Source organism: Hylobates moloch, unplaced genomic scaffold (genome assembly GCF_009828535.3).
Source record: "Hylobates moloch isolate HMO894 unplaced genomic scaffold, HMol_V3 SCAFFOLD_5, whole genome shotgun sequence".
NCBI lineage: Eukaryota > Metazoa > Chordata > Mammalia > Primates > Hylobatidae > Hylobates > Hylobates moloch.
The window spans coordinates 136,856,606-136,877,468 of NW_026652280.1; the positions used below are offsets into that span (position 1 = coordinate 136,856,606).

Sequence of the window (20,863 nt, forward strand, 5' to 3'; positions counted from 1 at the left end):
CATTATTTCCCTCACTCATATTTGGATATTTGGACTTATTTCTAGATTTTTAGTTTTCATTTATACTTTTCCCTTCTCCTTCCTGCCTTCTGCTGCACTGCTCATTTTTTCTCTATCTCCTATTTCCCACCCAACCCCTTCTCAGCTGGTTAGGAAGATAGCGACTGTATTTCTGTTCTTCTAGAGGTTATCTATAATTTCTTAAAATGTACATTTAAAATTTTTAGTATCTCCACACCACTTCCAAGAATATGTTGTAACTACCCACTGTACTATACCGATTTGTTGTTCTCAGAGTTTGTTTTTGCTTTCTTTTGAAACAGTTTTTTTTTTTACAATCTGTACTTGATCGTGTTCATTTATATATTTATTAAATTATGAGTCATTAGTTTTCTTAGATCCTATAACTTCTTCCTGGGTTCATTTTCCTTTTGGTTGAAGTATACACCTTAATAATTCTTAATAAAAGTCTGTGGATGGGAAACTCATATATCCTGTAAGACTGACAATTCCTATATTGCTTTCATTCTTCAGTAATTATTTGGTAAGTTATACAATTCTGTTTTGATAGTAATTTCCTCTCAGCATTTAAAAATATTACTCGATTTTCCCTGGCCTATATTTTTTCTGATGAGAAGCTTGCTGTCAGTTTGTGTTCTTTAGTGTGCAATCTATCTTTAAGGTAGCTTTTGAGATTTTACCTTTAGTCTCAGGATTTTCTGCAAGTTCACTTTAATTTTGAATGTATGTGGGTTAATCCTACTCCATATCCGGAGCTAAGGACTTGACTTTCTTTAATTTTGGGAAATTAAAGAAATATTTCTTCAAATATTGCTCCATCCTTTCTTCCATTTTCTTCTACAATGCCTCTGAGATGTATGTCAGTGTCTCTCAGTCTGTCTTTTATGAATGTGTGTTTTGATTCCTGTCTCTCTCTGTGCCGGGCTCTGGGTAAACTCAGAACTCTTATTTAATTCATTACTTCTTTATGCTACTGAGTACAGTCCAGTTATTCTATCTGTTGATATTTTATAATTCATTGACTTTATTTCCAAGATTTCTAAATTTGTTATATCAGCTCTTAAGTCATATCTACCTACTTTATTGATTGATTGAGATAGGGTCTTGCTCTGTTGCCCAGGCTGGAGTGTAGTAGCATGATCATGACTCACAGCAGCTTCAAAAATCCTGGGATGAAGTGATCCTTCCACCTCAGCCTGCCATGTAGCTGGGACTACAGGTGTGTGCCACCATGCCTGGCTAGTTAAAACATATTTTTTTTTTGTTTTTTTTTGTTTTAGAGATAGGGTCCTTGCCATGTTGCCCAGGCTGGTTTTGAACTCCTGGGCTCAAGTGATCCGCCTGCCTTGGCCTCCCAAAGTGCAGGGATTACAGGCATTCACCACTGTACCCGGCCCCTACTTTTTAAATGTTATGTCTTGATCTTTTTAACCATTCTTTGTATATTTATTTGTCATCTGGTTAAAACTTAATTTCATCTTGCATGAATCTGTGTTCCAATTGTTAATTTTGTTAATAGTCTTTCTTAACATAGTTTTTTTCATGTGTTCTGGGTGGTAGACGCATCCTGAGTAGGTGTATGTTTTCCACTGCTTCTCTTGAGTGTACTTTTGTGGTTTTCTGCACCCAGCCCCTAGCCCCTCCGAGTCCACCAATAGGTCTTATCATGGTGTTTTGATGTTCCACTGTGATGTCAGGACCTCACAGAGTCAGTCTGCGAGATAGTGGACAGGCTGACTCAGTTTCTGGTTGGCAGGCACCTCAGATGCACACTTTCCTCTGAAGTACCGTCTCCAGCATCCAGTTAATCACTATATTTTTTCAGCTTCTTTTTGGGAGTGAGGACTTTTGGCTTGAAACAGTGACCAGGCTTCAGTCTCTTATCTTGCTTGGTGCATTTATGGTTCCCTTTACTAGCAGGAGCTGAGCTCCTGGCTGCTACTGCTTAGTTTTGGATAAGAGCCCAGCAATTGATTCAGACCCATTCAGCGTTCCATTTGTGCTCCACAGAAATGCTCATCTTGCTTTGGGGTCTGTGTATGCATTTTTGTTATATTTTTATATCTATCATGACTATACACATTGAACACAGGAATGTTTTGAATTGTAACACCTGTTTTACCATCTTTCGCAGATGTGTATATCTTAATACAAAAATTAGTCGAGACAAATTAACATTATGAAAAATTGTGTTGCTTGGGTAGTGCCACACAAGGTAAACTTATACGTCAAATTCCCTCCCCCCCAAAAAGGCCGAATTTCTTTACACATGTTCCACCAACAGCATATGAAAATACTTACTTTCCTATATCCTCGACAATAAAGTCCATTGTTCTTTTTCTTTTTTTTTTTTTGAGATGGAGTCTCGCTCTGCCGCCCAGGCTGGAGTGGAGTGGAGTGATGCGATCTCGGCTCACTGTAAGCTCCGCCTCCCAGGTTCACGCCATTCTCCTGCCTCAGTCTTCCAAGTAGCTGGGACTACAGGCGCCCACCACCACGCCTGGCTAATTTTTTGTAGTATTAGTAGAGACAGGGTTTCACTGTATTAGCCAGGATGATCTTGATCTCCTGACCTCGTGATCCGCCCGCCTCAGCCTCCCAAAGTGCTGGGATTACAGGCATGAGCCACCGTGCCTGGCCCCATTGTTCTTTTTCTATGAACTATAATCCCCAAATTATTTCTCCAGCTTGAACCAGTTTTCTATTTTTATTTTTTATAGAGATGGGTTCTCACTGTATTGCCTAGGCTAGCCTTGAACTCCTGGGCTCAAGTGATCCTCCCGCCTTGGACCCCCAAAATGCTGGGATTACAGGCATGAGCTACCAGCTTGGACTTTAAAACACAGTTATGATTATATTGTTATAGGAAGAGGAAGTAAGAAAATTTGCAGTGTATGATAAAATAGGTGGTACCATTCCAATATGTTAACTTGTGATCCAGATGTAGTCTTTAGATTGTGTCTTATTCTTTAAAAGATAGTACTTTAACTTGGTTATGACAGATTTGATCCAAACAGGTAGAGTGGAGCCAAAAAAAGGCAAGTGGACAATATAAGACAGTTAAGTTTATGCTTCATCCTCCCTCTACCTCATTGATTCAAATATAGGTAGTACCAAAGATTTCTACCCTGAAGTTGATCATCTAGACTTGCCCCCAGTCTGACGGAACAAACCAAGTTATCCCTGTTGACCTAAGAAGGATATAGCAAAATCACATCCCAAAGATCTATTCTCCAGGGATTGTTCAGAGATAAGAGCAGGCTATCCTTTACCAACAGAAACATATTGAATACCTACTATCTACTATTAGGTTGGCGTAAAAGTAATTGTGGTTTTTGCTGTTGAAAGTAACGGCAAAAAAAATTGACAAATGGGATCTAATTAAACTAAAGAGCTTCTGCACAGCAAAAGAAACTACCATCAGAGTGAACAGGCAACCTACAGAATGGGAGAAAATTTTTGCAACCTACTCATCTGACAAAGGGCTAATATCCAGAATCTACAATGAACTCAAACAAATTTACAAGAAAAAAAACAAACAACCCCATCAAAAAGTGGGTGAAGGACTTGAACAGACACTTCTCAAAAGAAGACATTTATGCAGCCAAAAAACACAAGAAAAAGTGCTCATCATCACTGGCCATCAGAGAAATGCAAATCAAAACCACAATGAGATACCATCTCACACCAGTTAGAATGGAGATCATTAAAAAGTCAGGAAACAACAGGTGCTGGAGAGGATGTGGAGAAATAGGAACACTTTTACACTGTTGGTGGGACTGTAAACTAGTTCAACCATTGTGGAAGTCAGTGTGGCGATTCCTCAGGGACCTAGAACTAGAAATACCATTTGACCCAGCCATCCCATTACTGGGTATATACCCAAAGGACTATAAATCATGCTGCTATAAAGACACATGCACACGTATGTTTATTGCGGCACTATTCACAATAGCAAAGGCTTGGAACCAACCCAAATGTCCAACAACGATAGACTGGATTAAGAAAATGTGGCACATATACACCATGGAATACTATGCAGGCATAAAAAATGATGAGTTCATGTCCTTTGTAGGGACATGGATGAAACTGGAAACCATCATTCTCAGTAAACTATCGCAAGGACAAAAAACCAAACACCGCATGTTCTCACTCATAGGTGGGAATTGAACAATGAGAACTCGTGGACACAGGAAGGGGAACATCACAATCCGAGGACTGTTGTGGGGTGGGGGGAGTGGGGAGGGACAGCATTAGGAGATATACCTAATGCTAAATGACGAGTTAATGGGTTCAGCACACCAACATGGCACATGGATATATATGTAATAAACCTGCACATTGTGCACATGTACCCCAAAACTTAAAGTATAATAATAATAAAAAAAGAAAGTAATGGCAAAAAACACAATTAGTTTTGTGCCAAGGTAATACATGCTAAGCGTCATAGGAAAACCAAAGAGGCGTAGCCAGTATTTGCTGTTCTAAAAGCACTTGCAATCTTGCTAGAGGGACATAACCAGCCACATGAAAAATCAAACGACAGCGCAAATATGGCAATATGTACAGTAAGAGCTCAGGCTTGGAGTAAGCAGGGTAGACTTGGTGGAGTAGAAGTAACTTCATTTGGGACTTGAAGCTGCTAGGTTGGAGCCTGTGGTTCCAGAGGCAGGAGCAAAAGGATGCACTTGGGGAGAGAGAGGGAGAAAGATTGAAAAGATGGAGTGTCACTCTTCTTTTCTGAGGTAGACCTATTTCTCCTGGGCAAAGGGATAGAAATAGAAGGGAAAAGAATTAACTTTCATGTCACTAAGTTATCAGTTAATGTACAAACTTGACTAAGCACTTTCCCCAAGATACAAGATGCTAGAGGACAAAGAAAGCACTCATTGTCCAAAGGCATGAGATTGATTCCCCTCATCAGTGATAGAATTAACTCTGAAAATGTAGACTGTGTTTCAAGGCTGAACTATTGAAAATATTTTAAGTACAAAAAATGTTGGTGAGAATGAGAATGAAAAGGAACTGAAAAGGCAGAGTAGATGGCTCTGAAGAGTGAACATTTAAATGCTTTCATTCTTAGCAAATGTCTTATTCACAACTCTTGCTGTGCATTATGTTGACTATACGCATATTTGGGGGCAATCGCCACAAGAGCACAGAAATAGACATCTGTGAGAACCACACATGCTGCATCACTATCATCAGGACAAACACCGTCCTTGTCTCCAACAGAAATGGAAAAGCAAAACTGCAAGTATGTGGCATCATTTCCTGTTTGCTGTACACATGCTCTCTTCTTTTCTTCTACTTTTTAAAAAGACTTTTAAATTTTCTTAGAGCAGTTTTAGGTTCACAGCAAAATTGAAAGGAAGGTACAGAGATTTCCCATATGCTCCCTACCTCCACCCATGTATAGCCCTCCCCATTATCACCAAGCTCAACCACAGTGGTACATTTGTTACAATCGATGAACCTACATTGACACATCACTATCATCCAAAGTCTACAGTTACCTTGGGGTTCCCTCTTGGTGCTGGATAAAGATTTGGACAAATGTATAACAATATGTATCCATTGTAATATCCTACAGAGTCATTTCACTGCCCTAAAAGTCTTCTGAGCTATACCTACTTATCCCTCCCCTCCTTTGTCCTTTCTAAGGAACAATTGATATTTTTACTGTCTGTAGTTTTGCCTTTTCCAGAATATAATACAGTTGGAATCATACAGCACGTATCCTTTTAAGATTAGCTTCTTTCACTTAGCAATGTACATTGAATGTTCCTCCATGTCTTTTCATGCCTTGACTGTTTTTTTTTTTTAGCACTATATAGCATTCCATTATTTGGATCATCTCTCTCTCTCTCTCTCTCTCTTTTTAATTTCTTTTTTTTTCCACCTTCGGGACTTGTCTGAATCTCCCTTATTTTTAATGATGATGATGCTTAACATTTATATCATGGCCAGGAAATAACACACTGTACAGGGAGGAAGTTTACACCCATATAGTAAAGTGAGAGAAAAACCAGTCTAAGGCAAACTGCCAAAGTCTAAGGTATTTACAAGAGCAGAGTAAAAGGTCTTTTTTTATTAGTTGCCTATTTCTCCAATAGCAATAGGAAAAGGAAAATAAAAAAAAATCATACCTTGGCACATTTGACGCATGGAGTGCTTGGGGAAAAAAATCCAAGGGATTGAAGAGATAAGTTCATTAAAACTTAGATTTCTGAACTTATGGATTTTCTCAGTGGTAAAGTATAATGGTACTTTTATACAGGTTTTATTAATACATAATTAAAAGCTAGTATCAAGTGAAACTCCTTGAGTTATGCACCATGAGAAATGCCTGAGGAACATTAAATGTCACTGATAGAAAGATTAAGCACTAAAAAAGCTACAGCATATCTTAAATCATTATACAGAACAAATAACAGTATAAGCACCAGTAAGCTCTTTAAAGATAGACACCATGCTTAGTTTTCATTGCCTGGCACAAAATAGGTATGCAATAAACATGAAGTGAACAAATAAAATAAACACTGTCCCCCATATCCCTAAGGAGGAACAAACCACAGCTAAGGCAAGCATATGCATTCATATATTCAGATGCCAGAGAACATCTGGAAATATTTGACCTCTAGCTACCTTCCTCTGACATGAAACAATTCATTTTGCACACTCTCCTAACTGCCAAGTGATATCAGTCTAGTGATTCCTAAAGCCAGAGTTAAGTGCTAACTCATTTAAGAGACACAAAGAGAGTACCAGATTTGGGACACATGGTCTGTTTATTTCTAAGTAAAAAAGAAACCATCATACCCACATTAGAATCATGTCTACATTTTGAAATTTTGCTTAGTAAATACAATTCTCCTATCACTGTAAATACTGACATACTAACCTTTCTGAGAGTGGGAATGACAATACATACTATTAATGTTCATTTTTTTAACCCTTCATTAAACTGAAGGTTTCCAGCCATCAAGGATGCTTTTATTACCTCTATCTGGGTTGTATCCACATTGTTTTTTTCCCCTCTTCTTTTGAAGAAAGCTTCTCTAGGCCAAACAAGGAATTACAAAAAAAAATTTTCAGAAATGACGGGGGTGGGAAAGATTTGAAGCAGCTTCTTCTCATTCTGCTTCATGGCATTTTTCCATAAGCCATAAAGACCAGTGAATTATTTGATCCATGGCAATTTAAGATCTATGTCAAAAGCATCCATTTCAAAGTAACAACCATGTGAGAAAATTCAATAGATACATAAAAACACAGAACATGTTTTGATTTATAACAGACTATTTGTTTCAGTTGTTTGAAGAATTTGAAATATTTATCTCTAATTATGCTCTTAAAATAATACAGGAAAAACTCTTTTTGAAGCAATGCCCAGGGACTGAAACCTCAGTTCTGTACTCAGCTGACTTAGCTCTAGAAACCCTGCAGTTTACTGATAAATCTGTGAGCAGGAGTAGAATAAAAGAAATTGGGAGAGTTCAAAGAGAAACATAAATCATCCAGATTATCTTCAATGTATGAACAGGACAAAGATACAGAATTCTAAATATGGAAAGCATGCAAATAAAACTGTTCTAAAAGGATATTTTTAAATGATTATTTTCGAAATTTACTATAATAATTGAAAAATAATTTGCTATTTAGTTTTAGCAAATAAAAATATCTCCCCAAGTGAGATGATATCAGCTGCCAGGTTGTGGTCCAATCTACATGAAGGAATAGATAGTGTCATCCTTAAAAGATAATATCCATAATTTGTTATGGCATCATAGAAGGCTTGCAGTTAAGGCAAGAGTCATGGCACTTGTTAGTCACTTATGTGTGCTGGATGGCAAGTGATTTTTTTTCAATCATTATTATAATTTTTAGAAGTTAAGATTATTTGGATTCCATAAATATTAATTTGGATATGACAGGCTCCACACATTTCAGACAAATAGGTCTTTTACCTATAGAGGGAGAATTTCATCTATGCACTTTTCCATTTTTCTGAATCATCCAGATAATGGCTGATCTCTGGGGAGAAAAAGACTCTTCTTTGTTTCTCCTTACTTCTTTCTAGGTGAAAGAGGGCTTGATAGAGATGGTGACCTTTAAGGAAAAGTACTAAACCTTGGTGTCACAAGGGGTTGTTTCTACCTTGGGACCAGTCTGGTTTGACTCTCTCTTTAGAGCTTCTAAAGGGAGTCATCGTTTGGAAGTCTCCCTTTTTCCTTAAAACTGATGTGACACAATAGGGTCTGCAGCTGCCTGTCTCTGGGAAGTTGAAGGTAGCCTAGGAGGGCCTGAGGAGGATTGTTCAGATGAGCTTTAGGAAGAATCAATAATAAATCTATATCTCTCTCCCCTCTCTCTTCCTCCCTCTTCTCTCTTCCCCTTCCCCTCTCCCCCTTGTCTGTTCTTTACCCAGAATACCTTTTTTTGACCTGAGCACAGCAGAGATTAAGGTGTAGAAAAAGAAGCTAAGGAGTTTTTTTCAGAACTCCCTGCCACACCCCCACTTTTTTTCCAGGTACGTAGATTTTTCAGAGCTTAGGCAAAGAAAGTGCTTGAGACTTATCTGAAGTGTGGCCTAGCTCACCAGGAAACTGATAATGTGGTTTAGGGCCAGAGCCTTAGTTTTAATTAAATGTTCTTCTGCCTGATCTTGTCCTCTATGTCTGTATAGCTCCTGCAAAGTCTTCCGGGAGACGGGTATAGGCAGCTATCAGAATTAGGGCATTTGCTCCTGGATTCTAGACCTCTCTCAATCTCTGTTTGTCAAGGCTCAACTAATCACACTTACGACTACATGAAGATGCCCCAGATGAAGAGAAGGCAGTTTTTTGTTTTGTTTTTCAATTGGGGAGGATCAGAGTAATTGCCCAAGAGAAGACATTTTGAGGTCATAGTTTCTAAAGAGACTAAAATACATTTCTATTTTATCACCATTTTTTTCACAATAAATCTGTAAAATGGAAGTGGTGCCTATCCTGCTCATTTTATAAAACTGGGCCTCAGAAAAGCCATGTGTTTCACCTAAACTCATACTAAGAGCATATGAGAGAGCTCATGTTTTCTGCTTGAAGTTTTGGGGAAAGATTAAGTTTTTTCTCTTTAAATTAACTTGATCTAGCTGAAATTATTATTTTTTTAAATCCAGGTTTTCTATTTCCAGTGAGCATATAAGGTTTCTTACAAGGTAAAATGATGAGATAGTTGATGACCTATTAGACAAAAGATCTTTGCAGAATTCTAAAAATATAAAATTAAGTGACTAACTGATATAATCATGCATACAAGTGTTCTACAAGTGAATATCACTATAACACTGTCTCAGCTTGCATTAAGCATTTTCTGAGTCCAATATCTATCACCTATAACACTTAACATCAACATCCTAAACAATAAGTTAACATATAGAACTTGAGGTCACATAGCCCCAGCTTTGGATATCAGTGCAAAGAATCTCACCAGCTTTTAAGAACTAAAATAACTTGAGTAGGGAGATGCCAATTCTATTTTAAGATAGCTGACCCTATTACTGCTAATAGTTCAAACACTTCTTAGGAAAGTTGACATTTTGAACTTGTCATTACGTGATGAAAAATGTCACTATGTATGTTTAAAAGCCTTTATATAGGACCAGGCGCGGTGGTTCATGCCTGTAATCCCAGCACTTTGGGAGCCCGAGGGAGGCAGATCATCTGAGGTCAGGAGTTTGAGACCAGCCTGGCCAACATGGTGAAACCCCGTCTCTACCAAAAACACAAAAATTAGCCGGGCGTGGTGGCTCACGTCTGTAGTCCCAGTTACTCGGGAGGCTGAGGCAGGAGAATTGCTTGAACCTGGGAGGTGGAGGTTGCAGTGAGCTGAGATTGAGCCACTGCACTCCAGCCTGGGTGACAGAGTCAGATTCTGTATAAAAAAAAAAAAAAAAAAGCCTTTATACTTTTATTAGAAACAGGAAGTGCTATTATAACAAAAAAGCTGGGCATGGGCCGGGCTCCCAGCACTTTGGGAGGCTGAGGCGGGTGGGTAACTTGAGGTCAGAAGTTCGAGACCATTCTGGCCAACATGGTGAAAGCCCGTCTTTACTAAAAATACAAAAATTAGCTGGGTGTGGTGGTGCACGGATGTAATCCCAACTACTAGGGAAGCTGAGGCAGGAGAACCACTTGAACCCAGGAAGTGGAGTTGCAGTGAGATCATGCCAATGCACACATTCCAGCCTGGGTGACAGAGTGAGACTCCATCTCAAAGAAAAAAAAAGAAAAAAGAAGCTGGGCATGGTGGCACGCACCTGTAATCCCAGCTACTCAGGAGGCTGAGGCCGGAAGATCACTAGAGCCCAGGAGTTTCAAAGCAGCCTGCGCAACAGAGTGAGAACTCGTCTCCAAAATAACAAAACAAACAAAACAAAACGAAGCAGAGCTGAAAGTCCTTATTTGCTAGAAACCCCCAAGTGGACATTTGTAGAATGTTACCATGCCCCACAAGTCTTATGTTTTGTAATACCCCATATCACTTTTTTCTCCCTGGAATATAATTTATTCCTGTATTCCTATAACCACCCTGTATACAGTCCACATAAAATTGGAATTCAGTCCACATAAAATTGTCAAGGTGATAGATGACAAGAAGTAAAATTCTAGGGAAGATCAAAAGTGTCAGTTCAAATAAACCACCATAAAAAGGTCCCAACTAAGGCATATTTTTGATACTAGATATAACAGAGGTTTTGAAATAGTGTTTCTTTCACAGCATTCACCACCATCCCCACAGAGATGACACAGGTTGCTCTTTACAATTATTTTCACCATCTAAATAATTTTTGTTTTATATTCCCCAAAGACCCTAGCAGAACGGAGATGTAAGGTGGGTACATGGAAACTTTATACAACTGGGCTGGTGCAGTAGCTCACACCTGTAATCCCAGCACTTTGGAAGGCTGAGGTGGGTGGATCACTCTAGGCCAGGAGTTCGAGACCAGCCTGGCCAACATGGTGAAACTCTTGTCTCCACTAAAAATACAAAAATCAGCTGGGTGTGGTGGTGCATGCCTATAAACCCAGCTACTCAGGTGGCTGAGGTGTAAGAATTGCTTAAACCTGGGAGGCAGAGGTTGCAGTGAGCTGAGACCGTGCCACTGCACTCCAGCTTGGGTGACAGAGTAAGACTCTGTCTCAAAAAAAAAGAAGAAAAGATAAAAGAAAAGGAACATATCTGAGATGAGGTCTTGATTTTAAGCCTTCACTTCTATCTGTGATTTCATCAGTATTCTGATGTAATCAGTATCACTGATTCTAAGTAAGAATTTCTGGGCTTCTATCTATAAAATTCAAATTTGGCCAAAGAAAAACATCTACTAGAAATCTCAGACAGTATACAGCAGATGACTGCATGAGGGGAGCAGAAGCAAGAATTCAGGGCACATTATCAAAATGAAGTCTTCTGAAATCATTCTGGAATCTATAATTCTGATTGCCTGTACTTTCCAGTGAACTGCCTGTGAGCATTTTCACCTGAAGGTCATTTGTCATGGAGCTGACATCGATGGCTCTAAATCAGAGAAGCTGAAATTAATTTCAGTATGCCCTAAAAATCAAAGCGGGGATCAGCTCTAACCAACAAACTCACATGTCCTAACCTTTTTGATAGCGTGACCCTGCTGGCCACTTCGCTCCTAGTGATTGGGTTAAATCTTCCAGGATTTTTTTGTAGGTGGCTTTGTCATTGAAATAATTCTTTTTTTCCCCTCCAAATTCAGAAAGCAGGAAATGTCTTTTCTATGTAACAATCACAAGGCAGGTCCCCTAGGACTTCCAGGGGGCTTGCATCTTCCAGTTCCTGTTTCTGGTTTCTAACTGCTAATTCTATATTTGGTAACGGTCTGCCCATGGGCTGTTTTGGATTTGGTCATAATAAGATAACCTGGAGTCACTGAGCAGAGATCTAAAGCAATCTTATTTTTCCAGGAAGCAACGTGTTGACCTTTCAGGATTTGGTCTATTTTGTTGAATGTGTTGAGTTTTTGAATAGTGTTGTTTATAGCACAAAGTTGGGTGTTTACACTATTGGTCCTTGAGGGTGTATGACTGTACAGGAATAGGACAGACACGTATACTCCTACACTCTCCTGGCTTACAGTGAGTTTATATTTGTTCTTATGTGGATTGATGTAATCTAAGGAATGCTCTTTACACATGTTCTTATTTCATGGCAGCCTTGAAAAGAGCTACTTGCTCAGAAATGAATAAATATTTGTCAGACAAGTAAGGCAAAAGTGCTGGTTCTAATCCTTTTACATAAGTGCAAGAAAGAATCAACATCCCCTTGATAGATAATAATCTCCTTAATCCCCCAGTATTTTCCAGGCTGAGTAGTGTTAAACCTATATGAATACAATCTTTTAGGAGTAAACAGATATCAACTGTTGACATGAAAAAAGCAACTTACAAAATAGTTACTCTAAAAGCTGTTGGATTACTATTTTATCATCAAAGAGTGTTCTTCTAACTCCACCTTAGATTTTGCCTTGTCATATATTCCAATCTAGGAGTTAACTTGCTTTGTAAATAAGATCAGAAAGAATGATACACTTTCATTTTACAAGGGGAAAATCAAGACATAAAAATATATTTTAACAATTTTAACATCACCTTGGGAATGAGAAAGGAACTTGAGCTTCACAGAGAATCCTTTGTTTATAAAGTTATCAGTCATTAAGCCATTTTTAGTGGATTATCATAGCAGAGCTAAAATAAGAGCTTAAATTCTTCCCCTATGGAACATTAATTTGTTATATGGATCCTAGGTAGTTTTACTTTAATAATTTGTACCATGCATTCTTTCTTGTTTTGTTAATGCTTACTATAGAGTGCAAATTTTTCTTTTTAAATAGCAGGTATATAGTGAATGCCCCTTAAAATTTTAATTTGTAATTCATAAAATTGATACTTTTTGTAACTATTTTCTCTTTTTATCATTTTGTACTTGCTTTTACACTGAAAATCCTGTTTTATAAGCCAAACCTTGCCCTCACAATCCGTGCAATTGTGATGGTTCCATAATATTTGATAGCAGTGTGCACAGGGTTGACAGACGCCTCATGGAGAATCAGCCTAAGATTGGAATCTCAGCTGCATCCCTCTTGGCTTTGGGGCAAGTTATCCAACCCTCTACACTTTGGAATTCTCATCTGAAAAATGGGACTAATCTACTTTCACAGGTTTGTTCTGGGAACTAAATAAAGTACATACAGATTCTAGCACAGGTTCTCTTGCCAGCGTTACTCCACGGATGTGCTATTAGCATTCTGGATAAAATAATTCTGTTGTGTGGGAATGTCCCACCGATTGCAGGATGTTTAATATCCCTGACCCCACCCTCTCTGAAAAATGCCATCTGGGCCCTCCGGTCACTGTGCCAATCCATGAGGGCTTTGTAAAATGATCACACTAAATATTCTGTTAATGCTGAGTTTTCCCCTTCATTCCTCTTATTAAAATATATATTTCGGTTTTGTATACTCATTCTTTGAGACTTCACTCAATAATCTTGAGTCCCTAACTTCCAGTAACTGAGATGACAACATCATATTTGATGCTCTTGGGGCACCATTAAGGCATTTACACATTGGAAGACATTGCTTATGTGTTTCTATGGTCTTCAGACTATTAGCAATCTGAAGGCATGGGCTGTGCTGTCTTTCTTTTAGCATCTAACAGCCCGCACAGTGTCTGATACATTGCTGATGCACAGGATTGTTTGTTGAATTGAGTAGTCCACCCCGTATGAATTCTGTGCCCTGCAGCCTTCATATTCTGAAGCAATATTTCTTTTGACATCTCATTTTTCCTCAGAACCTTGTCATCTCAGACAACACTTCTTGTACCCAGTCAACTGGCATCAGATTTCTTTTTAACGGCTGAAGAGATGAAAGAGGCCTATGTGGGAAGGGCCCAGGTTAGTTAACGTGTCTGAGCAGGAGCCATTGATTGTGCAAGGTAACAGTGGTGGTGCTGAGAAGGCTGATCAGTGGGGAGCCCAAAAGGTTTCTGGACTGTAGAGAGACACTGTGGGGCTGTGCTGCAGCAAGACGATTCTGACCAGCACACAGGAAAAGAGATATAGCTTGTGCTTGAATCCCCTCCTTAACTTACCGCACGCACATCTCCTAAATGATGCTCATTATAGACATTTTCATAGGTACACTCTTATTTTCATTCATTTCATTGCAAGTTAACTATTTATTCTAAAAGATTTTCTGTGTTCTTTCTCTTTTCTGCACTTCATCCTGCCATGGAATATGTAAACAAGAGAAATAATTCCCTGTGCTTGTTAAGCAGATCCTGCAGCAGCACTGTGAGCCATGGCACCGTAATAAAGACAGGTTGATAGTGCTCCTGCTAATCTATGTCACCTTCCTCTACTATTTCCCAAGCTAGCCACCCCAAATCTAACCTTCTCCTTGAGACCCCTGCTCTACTACCTTCCTTGTTGCCAATTTCTGCTACATTCCTCACCCTCACAATCTCTCAGTAAATGTTGTTTTCTCCATCACAGAGAAACAACAAGCCATAAGGCACAGACTCCTGTCTTTCTGTCTCCCTACCAAATAAAAATGCATCTGTAGCTATCATTCCCATTCTGGTGGATGATACCTCCTCCACCAAAATCAGGGATAATCCTTCCACATAGATCCTGGATCTTCACCTCCTTCCTCCTGAAAATGACCATCATTAACCCCAAACTCCTGGGTTTTACATCCAACTGATTACTTAATATCTCCACGTTGATGTTTAACATATATCACAAACCTAACATGTTTAAAAACAAACTTTTCTAGTTGCTGAGGTCTAAAAATCTTAGTCATCCTTGATTTCTCTCTTTTTTTTTTTTGAGATGGAGTCTTGCTTTGTCACCCAGGCTGCAGTGCAATGGTGCGATCTTGGCTCACTGAAACTTTTGCCTCCCGGGTTCAGGCGATTCTCCTGCCCCAGCCTCCTGAGTAGCTGGGATTACAGGTGTGTGCCAACATGACCGGCTAATTTTTGTATTGTTAGTAGAGATGGGGTTTCACCATGTTGGCCAGGCTGGTCTCGAACTCCTGACCCCAGGTGATCCACCCACCTTGGTCTCCCAAAGTGTTGGGATTATAGGTGTGAGCCACCATGCCCGGGCCGATTTCTCTTTTTCTCTTGTATTTCACATTTAATCTTTCAGCAAATCTTGGTGGGTTTTCCTTCAAAATACATGCAGAACAACTGCTTTCACCCTACTCAAACCATTTAATTCACTTCTTGCCTGGATTATTGCACTAGCCTTCCAAATACCACCCTCACTTCTATCCTCACCCCCTACAGTATATTCTCAACAGCTGTAGTGGTCTTGTTAAAACATAAATTATGCTAATCTTCTGTTCATAAATCCTTCAAACATGTTCTAACTCACTCAGAACAAAGCCAAGCCCTCCAGTGGCCTAGAAGGCCCTACGTGATCTGGCACTTATTGTGTCTCGGGCCTCACCTTTTACTGCTCTTCCCCTCACTCACATTTCTCTGGCACACTGGCCTCATGGCTTTTCTTCAACATTATAGAGGTAATTCTGCTTCAGGCCTGTAACATGTCCAGGGGACTTTCTAGGACCTTATAACCTGAACATTCAGACTTATAAGATTATCATAAACTTCATTTGGCACCAGAATCACTTTAGAAATACACAGATTAGAGTCACCAGCAAGGCAACATCAGCCTTTCCCCCTTTAGGAAAATCTTCACAACTGTCCATGTAGCCGTCCACACTGCTGTCCTCCTGAGCCTCTCCTCCCCATATCATCTCCAGTGCAAGGAAAAGAGATCCACTTTAGGTAGGTTCAGCACTTACCCTGGCTTAAAAGCCTTGTGCCTCAAAGGAACCAATATCTCCTGTAACTCAATAGATCAATCTTTGATGTGTCAAGGACATGCTGAATCACAAGTTTCACTACAGTCACAGAAGTCCAATGACACAGCTTCCTACCAGGCATTTATCACTCTTCCAGCCCAGAAACAGTTGACCAATCAGCAGTCATTTAAGCCATAATGTTGCCTAGTAACACAGTTAACATTTGACAGTTATCGGGTCTCCAGGGAAACCGAACTAGAAAACTGAGAAAGTCATAAAATCCAATTCTTCTGCACTAAAGGAAGGGACCTGTGCCTTCCTTTCACTATGTGCCTCTTGCTCTTGCTGTTCCCTCTGCTTGGAAGCCTCCTTCCAGGACATCTGCCTGGCCTGCTCCTGGACCTCTTTTAATTCCTTGGCCAAAAGTCACCTTTCCAATGAGGCCTTCCCAGGCCATCCTATTTGAAGATTGCAGCTTCTATCTTACCTGCAGGAACCTTCTACCATCTTGGCATGCTTTATTTTTTCCCATTGCCTTTATCTTCTAACATATTTACTAATTGATTTTGCTTATTTTGCTTATTTTCCCCATAGAATTTAAAGTCCATAAAGCTGGGATTTTTGTCTTTTTTCTCCTTCATTGATAATTCTTAGTAGAACAGTGCCTGATACACAGTAGGTTCTTCAACAACTATTTCATTTGTGAATGAATTTATGCCCTTTTTTTTAGACAATAACTTCTCACTGGCACCCTTTGTTGGAGGGGAGGGGGCAAGATATTTTCAGTGACCAAATAAAAGACAGCATGGTGTGAGGGACTAAGAGCAGGAACTTTGGAACCAAATCACCTGGATTGAATAAAGGCTTCAATACTCACCTTGGGAGGATCCTTAACCTCTCTATGCCTCAGGTGTCTCATTTGTAAGTGAGGCTAGTAATAGAACCTATATATTAGAGTTGTCATGAGGATGACATTTGTTAAAATACATGTAAAGTGTTCAAAAGAGTTCCTGACACACAGGAAGCAGTATGTGTTCACTATTTTTAAGGCCAACTTTTAAAGTACTTTATTTTCGCTCTGTACCACTTCTAGTGATTTCTCTCTCTCCCTATACCTTCTTTCCCAGCTGATCTGCCCGAAAAATCACATCTACCCCATAGCTTCTATAATATGCTGATTTCCATTCACTTTTCCAACCACTGACCTAAGATTTCTAATGACGTAGTTGCTACTTTCCTCTTCTTAGTCCATGAGTTAGTTGTGTTGGCTGCCATCATTGACCATGGCTTCCTTTGGCTTCTAACCTATGCCTCTCTCCTGGTTTTCATCTGTCCTTATGGCTGCCTCTTCTCAGTCTTCTTCAAGGGCCCCACTTCCTTCTCCATTTACTCTTTAATGTTATTACTGACACTGTCTTCCTCATCACATTCTCCCTGGGTGAGTCCGTTTGCAAGCATGGCTTCAGCTCTTATATCAACACCCCATATGTGCCAGTCCTACTGACAGTTTCCCAAAGATATCATGTTCTCTCTCACATCCATGACTCAGAGCTTTCTTTTCGCCTCTTGGTGTCCTCTTACTTTCAGCTAAGGAGAGGTTCTTGACTAACTTCAGCTGGTTCTCCAAGTTTTAATTCAACCATCACCTTTTCTCTTATTCCCAAAACAAAATGAGGGTTTCTCTTCAGCATTCCCTTAGTGCCTTATGGACACCTCTATCAAAGTATAACACAAGTTATTTTGATTGCTAGTTTATTTATTTCTCCCCTAGAAATGAACTACTTATATGTATCCATGTCCTCAAAGTATGGTACCTGGAACACAGCAGCCATGTAAAAAATACCTGGATTCAATACATAAATACATGGCATGTATATAAATTTTTATTGGGTTCTTTTCAAATTCAGAACTAAACATTCAGTAAAATAACATCTCATCAAAATGTTAGTTCTTCCAGAAAATCTTATTAGGGGTAAGGGTAAAGGATGAAGAAAAGCAAAAAGTTCCATTTTGGCAGTATCAGTGGTGCTGCATATATGCTACATTTCACTGTGAAGCCAGTTTGGAAAGATAAGAGGCCCCCTTTGATGTTAGTGACATCAGACATTACTTGACTACAGTCAATTGCTCTTTGGGCTCATTGAAATCTTTCAAGTACCATATTTACCTTATTAGGAAATCTCAGTAAATAGGTGTTTCAGGCTCTCTGCTATGATTACAAATACATCCACAGAGAACAGTGACTAATACTTACATCATTAAAAATCACACAGCCGGCTCCCTAAAGAGGTTTCACTGACTTGCGCTTTGCTCTGGCCCCCATTTTGCCAGGGATCTAGGCACCTACCTGTAAAGTACATCCAAACACGCCGATCATGAGCATGGCTACTGAGAGGTAATCGGTAAACACATCCCACCATGGCTTCAGCACTCGGAAGGCAGGCTGCTGCTCAGAGAACTGCCGGAATTCTGTCACGGGAATCATGTTTCTGAGGAAGGAGAGATTACTTGTAAATCGATTTATCTTCCAGTACAACATACTGCATTGTTACCAAATGTGGCTCCAACTCCTCACAGCAGAGGTCTGAATTAGTTCAAGAGCTGTCAAGACACATCAATGTTTTGATGAGCCACTGAATAAAAACACCAGTTGAGGAAATAAGGAGACCCACATGAAAAAGGCAAGTACTTGCCTTTTCTTGTCCAATAACAAGGTTCCCTTTGTGCTCCAGGTGGGACAGAAAGAACACGGCCAGACACTTGCAAGTCCCAGTTTTTGTCCTGGACCCTCATTTCTCTTAAACAGAACATGAAGATGCCAGAAAGACTAGCGCTCATCCTTTGCAATGTTTTTGCTGTTTATCTTACCATCTTGGGTTATTGCTTTAAGCTATTTTTTTTTGCTTTAAACTATTTTTAAGTGTAATTTTAGCATTCTTTCGTGTTAATTCTTTACTGAGCCCTGTTTATAAAGCATTTTGCTTGTTCCATGGGAAAGGAAAACCGTGTTTCCACGTGGTCCTTGTCTTTTAAGAAGAAAGGTCTTATTGATGGTGGTGGATTGAGGAGGCCTCAATTTTTCTTCCTTGTTTCCTTTTTGTCTCCATGCTTGTATCTTGATTTTTTTCTCTGTTTCCTGTACTTCTCACATTTCACTGTGAACCCCAAACTTATCCTAATTTTCTCCGCTGAGACAACAGTTTACTCTGGAAACTCCTATCTTAACCAAATGACAGAAGATAAATGAATAGGGTGCACCCACGGCTCTGGGAAAAGGGAAAAAGAGGTACATTATTTTCTTGATCTGCCTCCTCCTTTCTTACTCACTGTCTTTAGTGTGACCCAGGACTTGAGGTTAATCATCCTGCTACTGTGAGGAGAAATAATCTTTCTTTATCTTATGGCAAACATCCTGCTACTGTGAGGAGAAATATTCTTTCTGTATCTTATGGCAATCATCCTCCTACTGTGAGAAGAAATATCCTTTCTTTATCTTATGGCAAGGAATAAGGGTGGCCAAGGAGGGCCAAAAACATTTCACCTTCCTTCCCTAATACTGAATTAAGAACTAGATAGACAATAAACATCCCAGATAAAAGCAAAGCCTCTTCTTTGATTACAGCGTTGGCAACAATTACAATGTTATCTATTCTGTCTTGCTACATTGTGACTTTCTTATACAATAATTTGTCTTCTTTTTGAATCTGTTAACACAGTGTTGAAAATTTCAACGGCCTGGCGGTGTTCTCTTCTCTGACCTACCTACTTGACATCTATGCAGCATACAATTTCCTCATTTTACTGAAACACAACTTTTCTTAACTCTTTTCTGTTACCACCACTAGGCTACAAGTTTCTTGAGGGTAGAATCTACATGTTCTGCCTATGTGTCTCCTTAAAACATGTGTTGCAGGCAAACTGCACAAAAGCTCAATACATTACTTTGTATATTTCTAGAGTGATTAAAATTTCAGACTAGTCCAAACTTTGATTTTCCTGACACGTTATGGCCTCTTTTTTTCTCAGTAAATTATTACAGTCCCACTGCCCCAAATGTTTGATAGTCACAGTTGTCTCAGTGGCAGTAACAGATGGCATAAATTCACCTCGACTTCCAAGTTCCACTTCAGAAGCTACTGTCTTACTCTATTTTGCATCCCCATTACTTGCCATACTGCCTGAAAACCAAGAAGCTCTGAACAACTGTCTGTTGAATAAATTCTGATGCTTATTCGTGAAGCCATGCTCATCCAACTCAGATTTGGGGTGACCCTAATCAGCTGCAGTGGCAGGGATAATTAGCAAACCACCTGTGTTATAGTCTATTGTTCCTTGATAGATTTGGTTGTTGTCTCCTCCATAAGTTTCTTTACATCGTAGAGGAAATTGGACTCATTTATAAAAGTGAGCAACAATTTCAGAAATAAAATGCAGCAATATAGAGCAGTGGCTCTCTAACTTTTTGGTCTCAGGAACCCCTCATGCTCTAAAACAATGAGGAGAACCCTGAAATGTTTACATGGGTTACACCTATACATATTTACTACACTACAAGTGAAAAACCAATAAATTTAATATATATGTAATTTATTAAAAAGTAAACTCATCCATCAACATACATCATTATGAAAAATAACCATATTTTCCAAAACAAAATTAGTAGAACAATGAAATTGTTCTAAATTTTTGCAAATCCCTTTAATGCCTGGCTTAATATAAAAGACAGCTGAATAGAAGATATATCTGCTTCTGCAATCTATTGTGATATAATATGTTGTTTTGCCTGAAATTTCAATCCATTGTGATATGATATGTTGTTTTGTCTGAAATGTATGGACCAAACATGGCCTCACAAAGACATGTGGTTGGAAAAGGGAGGAGTATCCTTTTTATATCATTGTAGATATTTATTTTTGATACTATTCTAAACCTTGACTTGGTTGCGATATGGAA

General features: G+C 39.2%; 1 protein-coding gene across 7 annotated transcripts in view; it reads right to left on the bottom strand.

Annotated features, from left to right (window-relative positions):
- Positions 1–20,863, bottom strand: part of LRRC8C (leucine rich repeat containing 8 VRAC subunit C) — a 98,180-nt gene that overhangs the window by 14,790 nt on the left and 62,527 nt on the right. For 4 of the 7 annotated variants that reach the window (XM_032155419.2, XM_058439597.1, XM_058439599.1 and 1 more), the window contains exon 2: positions 18,258–18,399. The exons of 1 other annotated variant lie outside the window; for it this stretch is intronic. In XM_032155419.2, coding sequence (XP_032011310.1) covers positions 18,258–18,395 — 138 coding nt within the window. In that variant the 5' untranslated portion in view covers positions 18,396–18,399. Of the gene's footprint in view, positions 1–2,322; positions 2,366–15,910; positions 16,245–18,257; positions 18,400–20,863 lie in introns of those variants that run through there. 2 more of the 7 variants (XM_058439600.1, XM_058439603.1) reach the window with 2 other exon arrangements.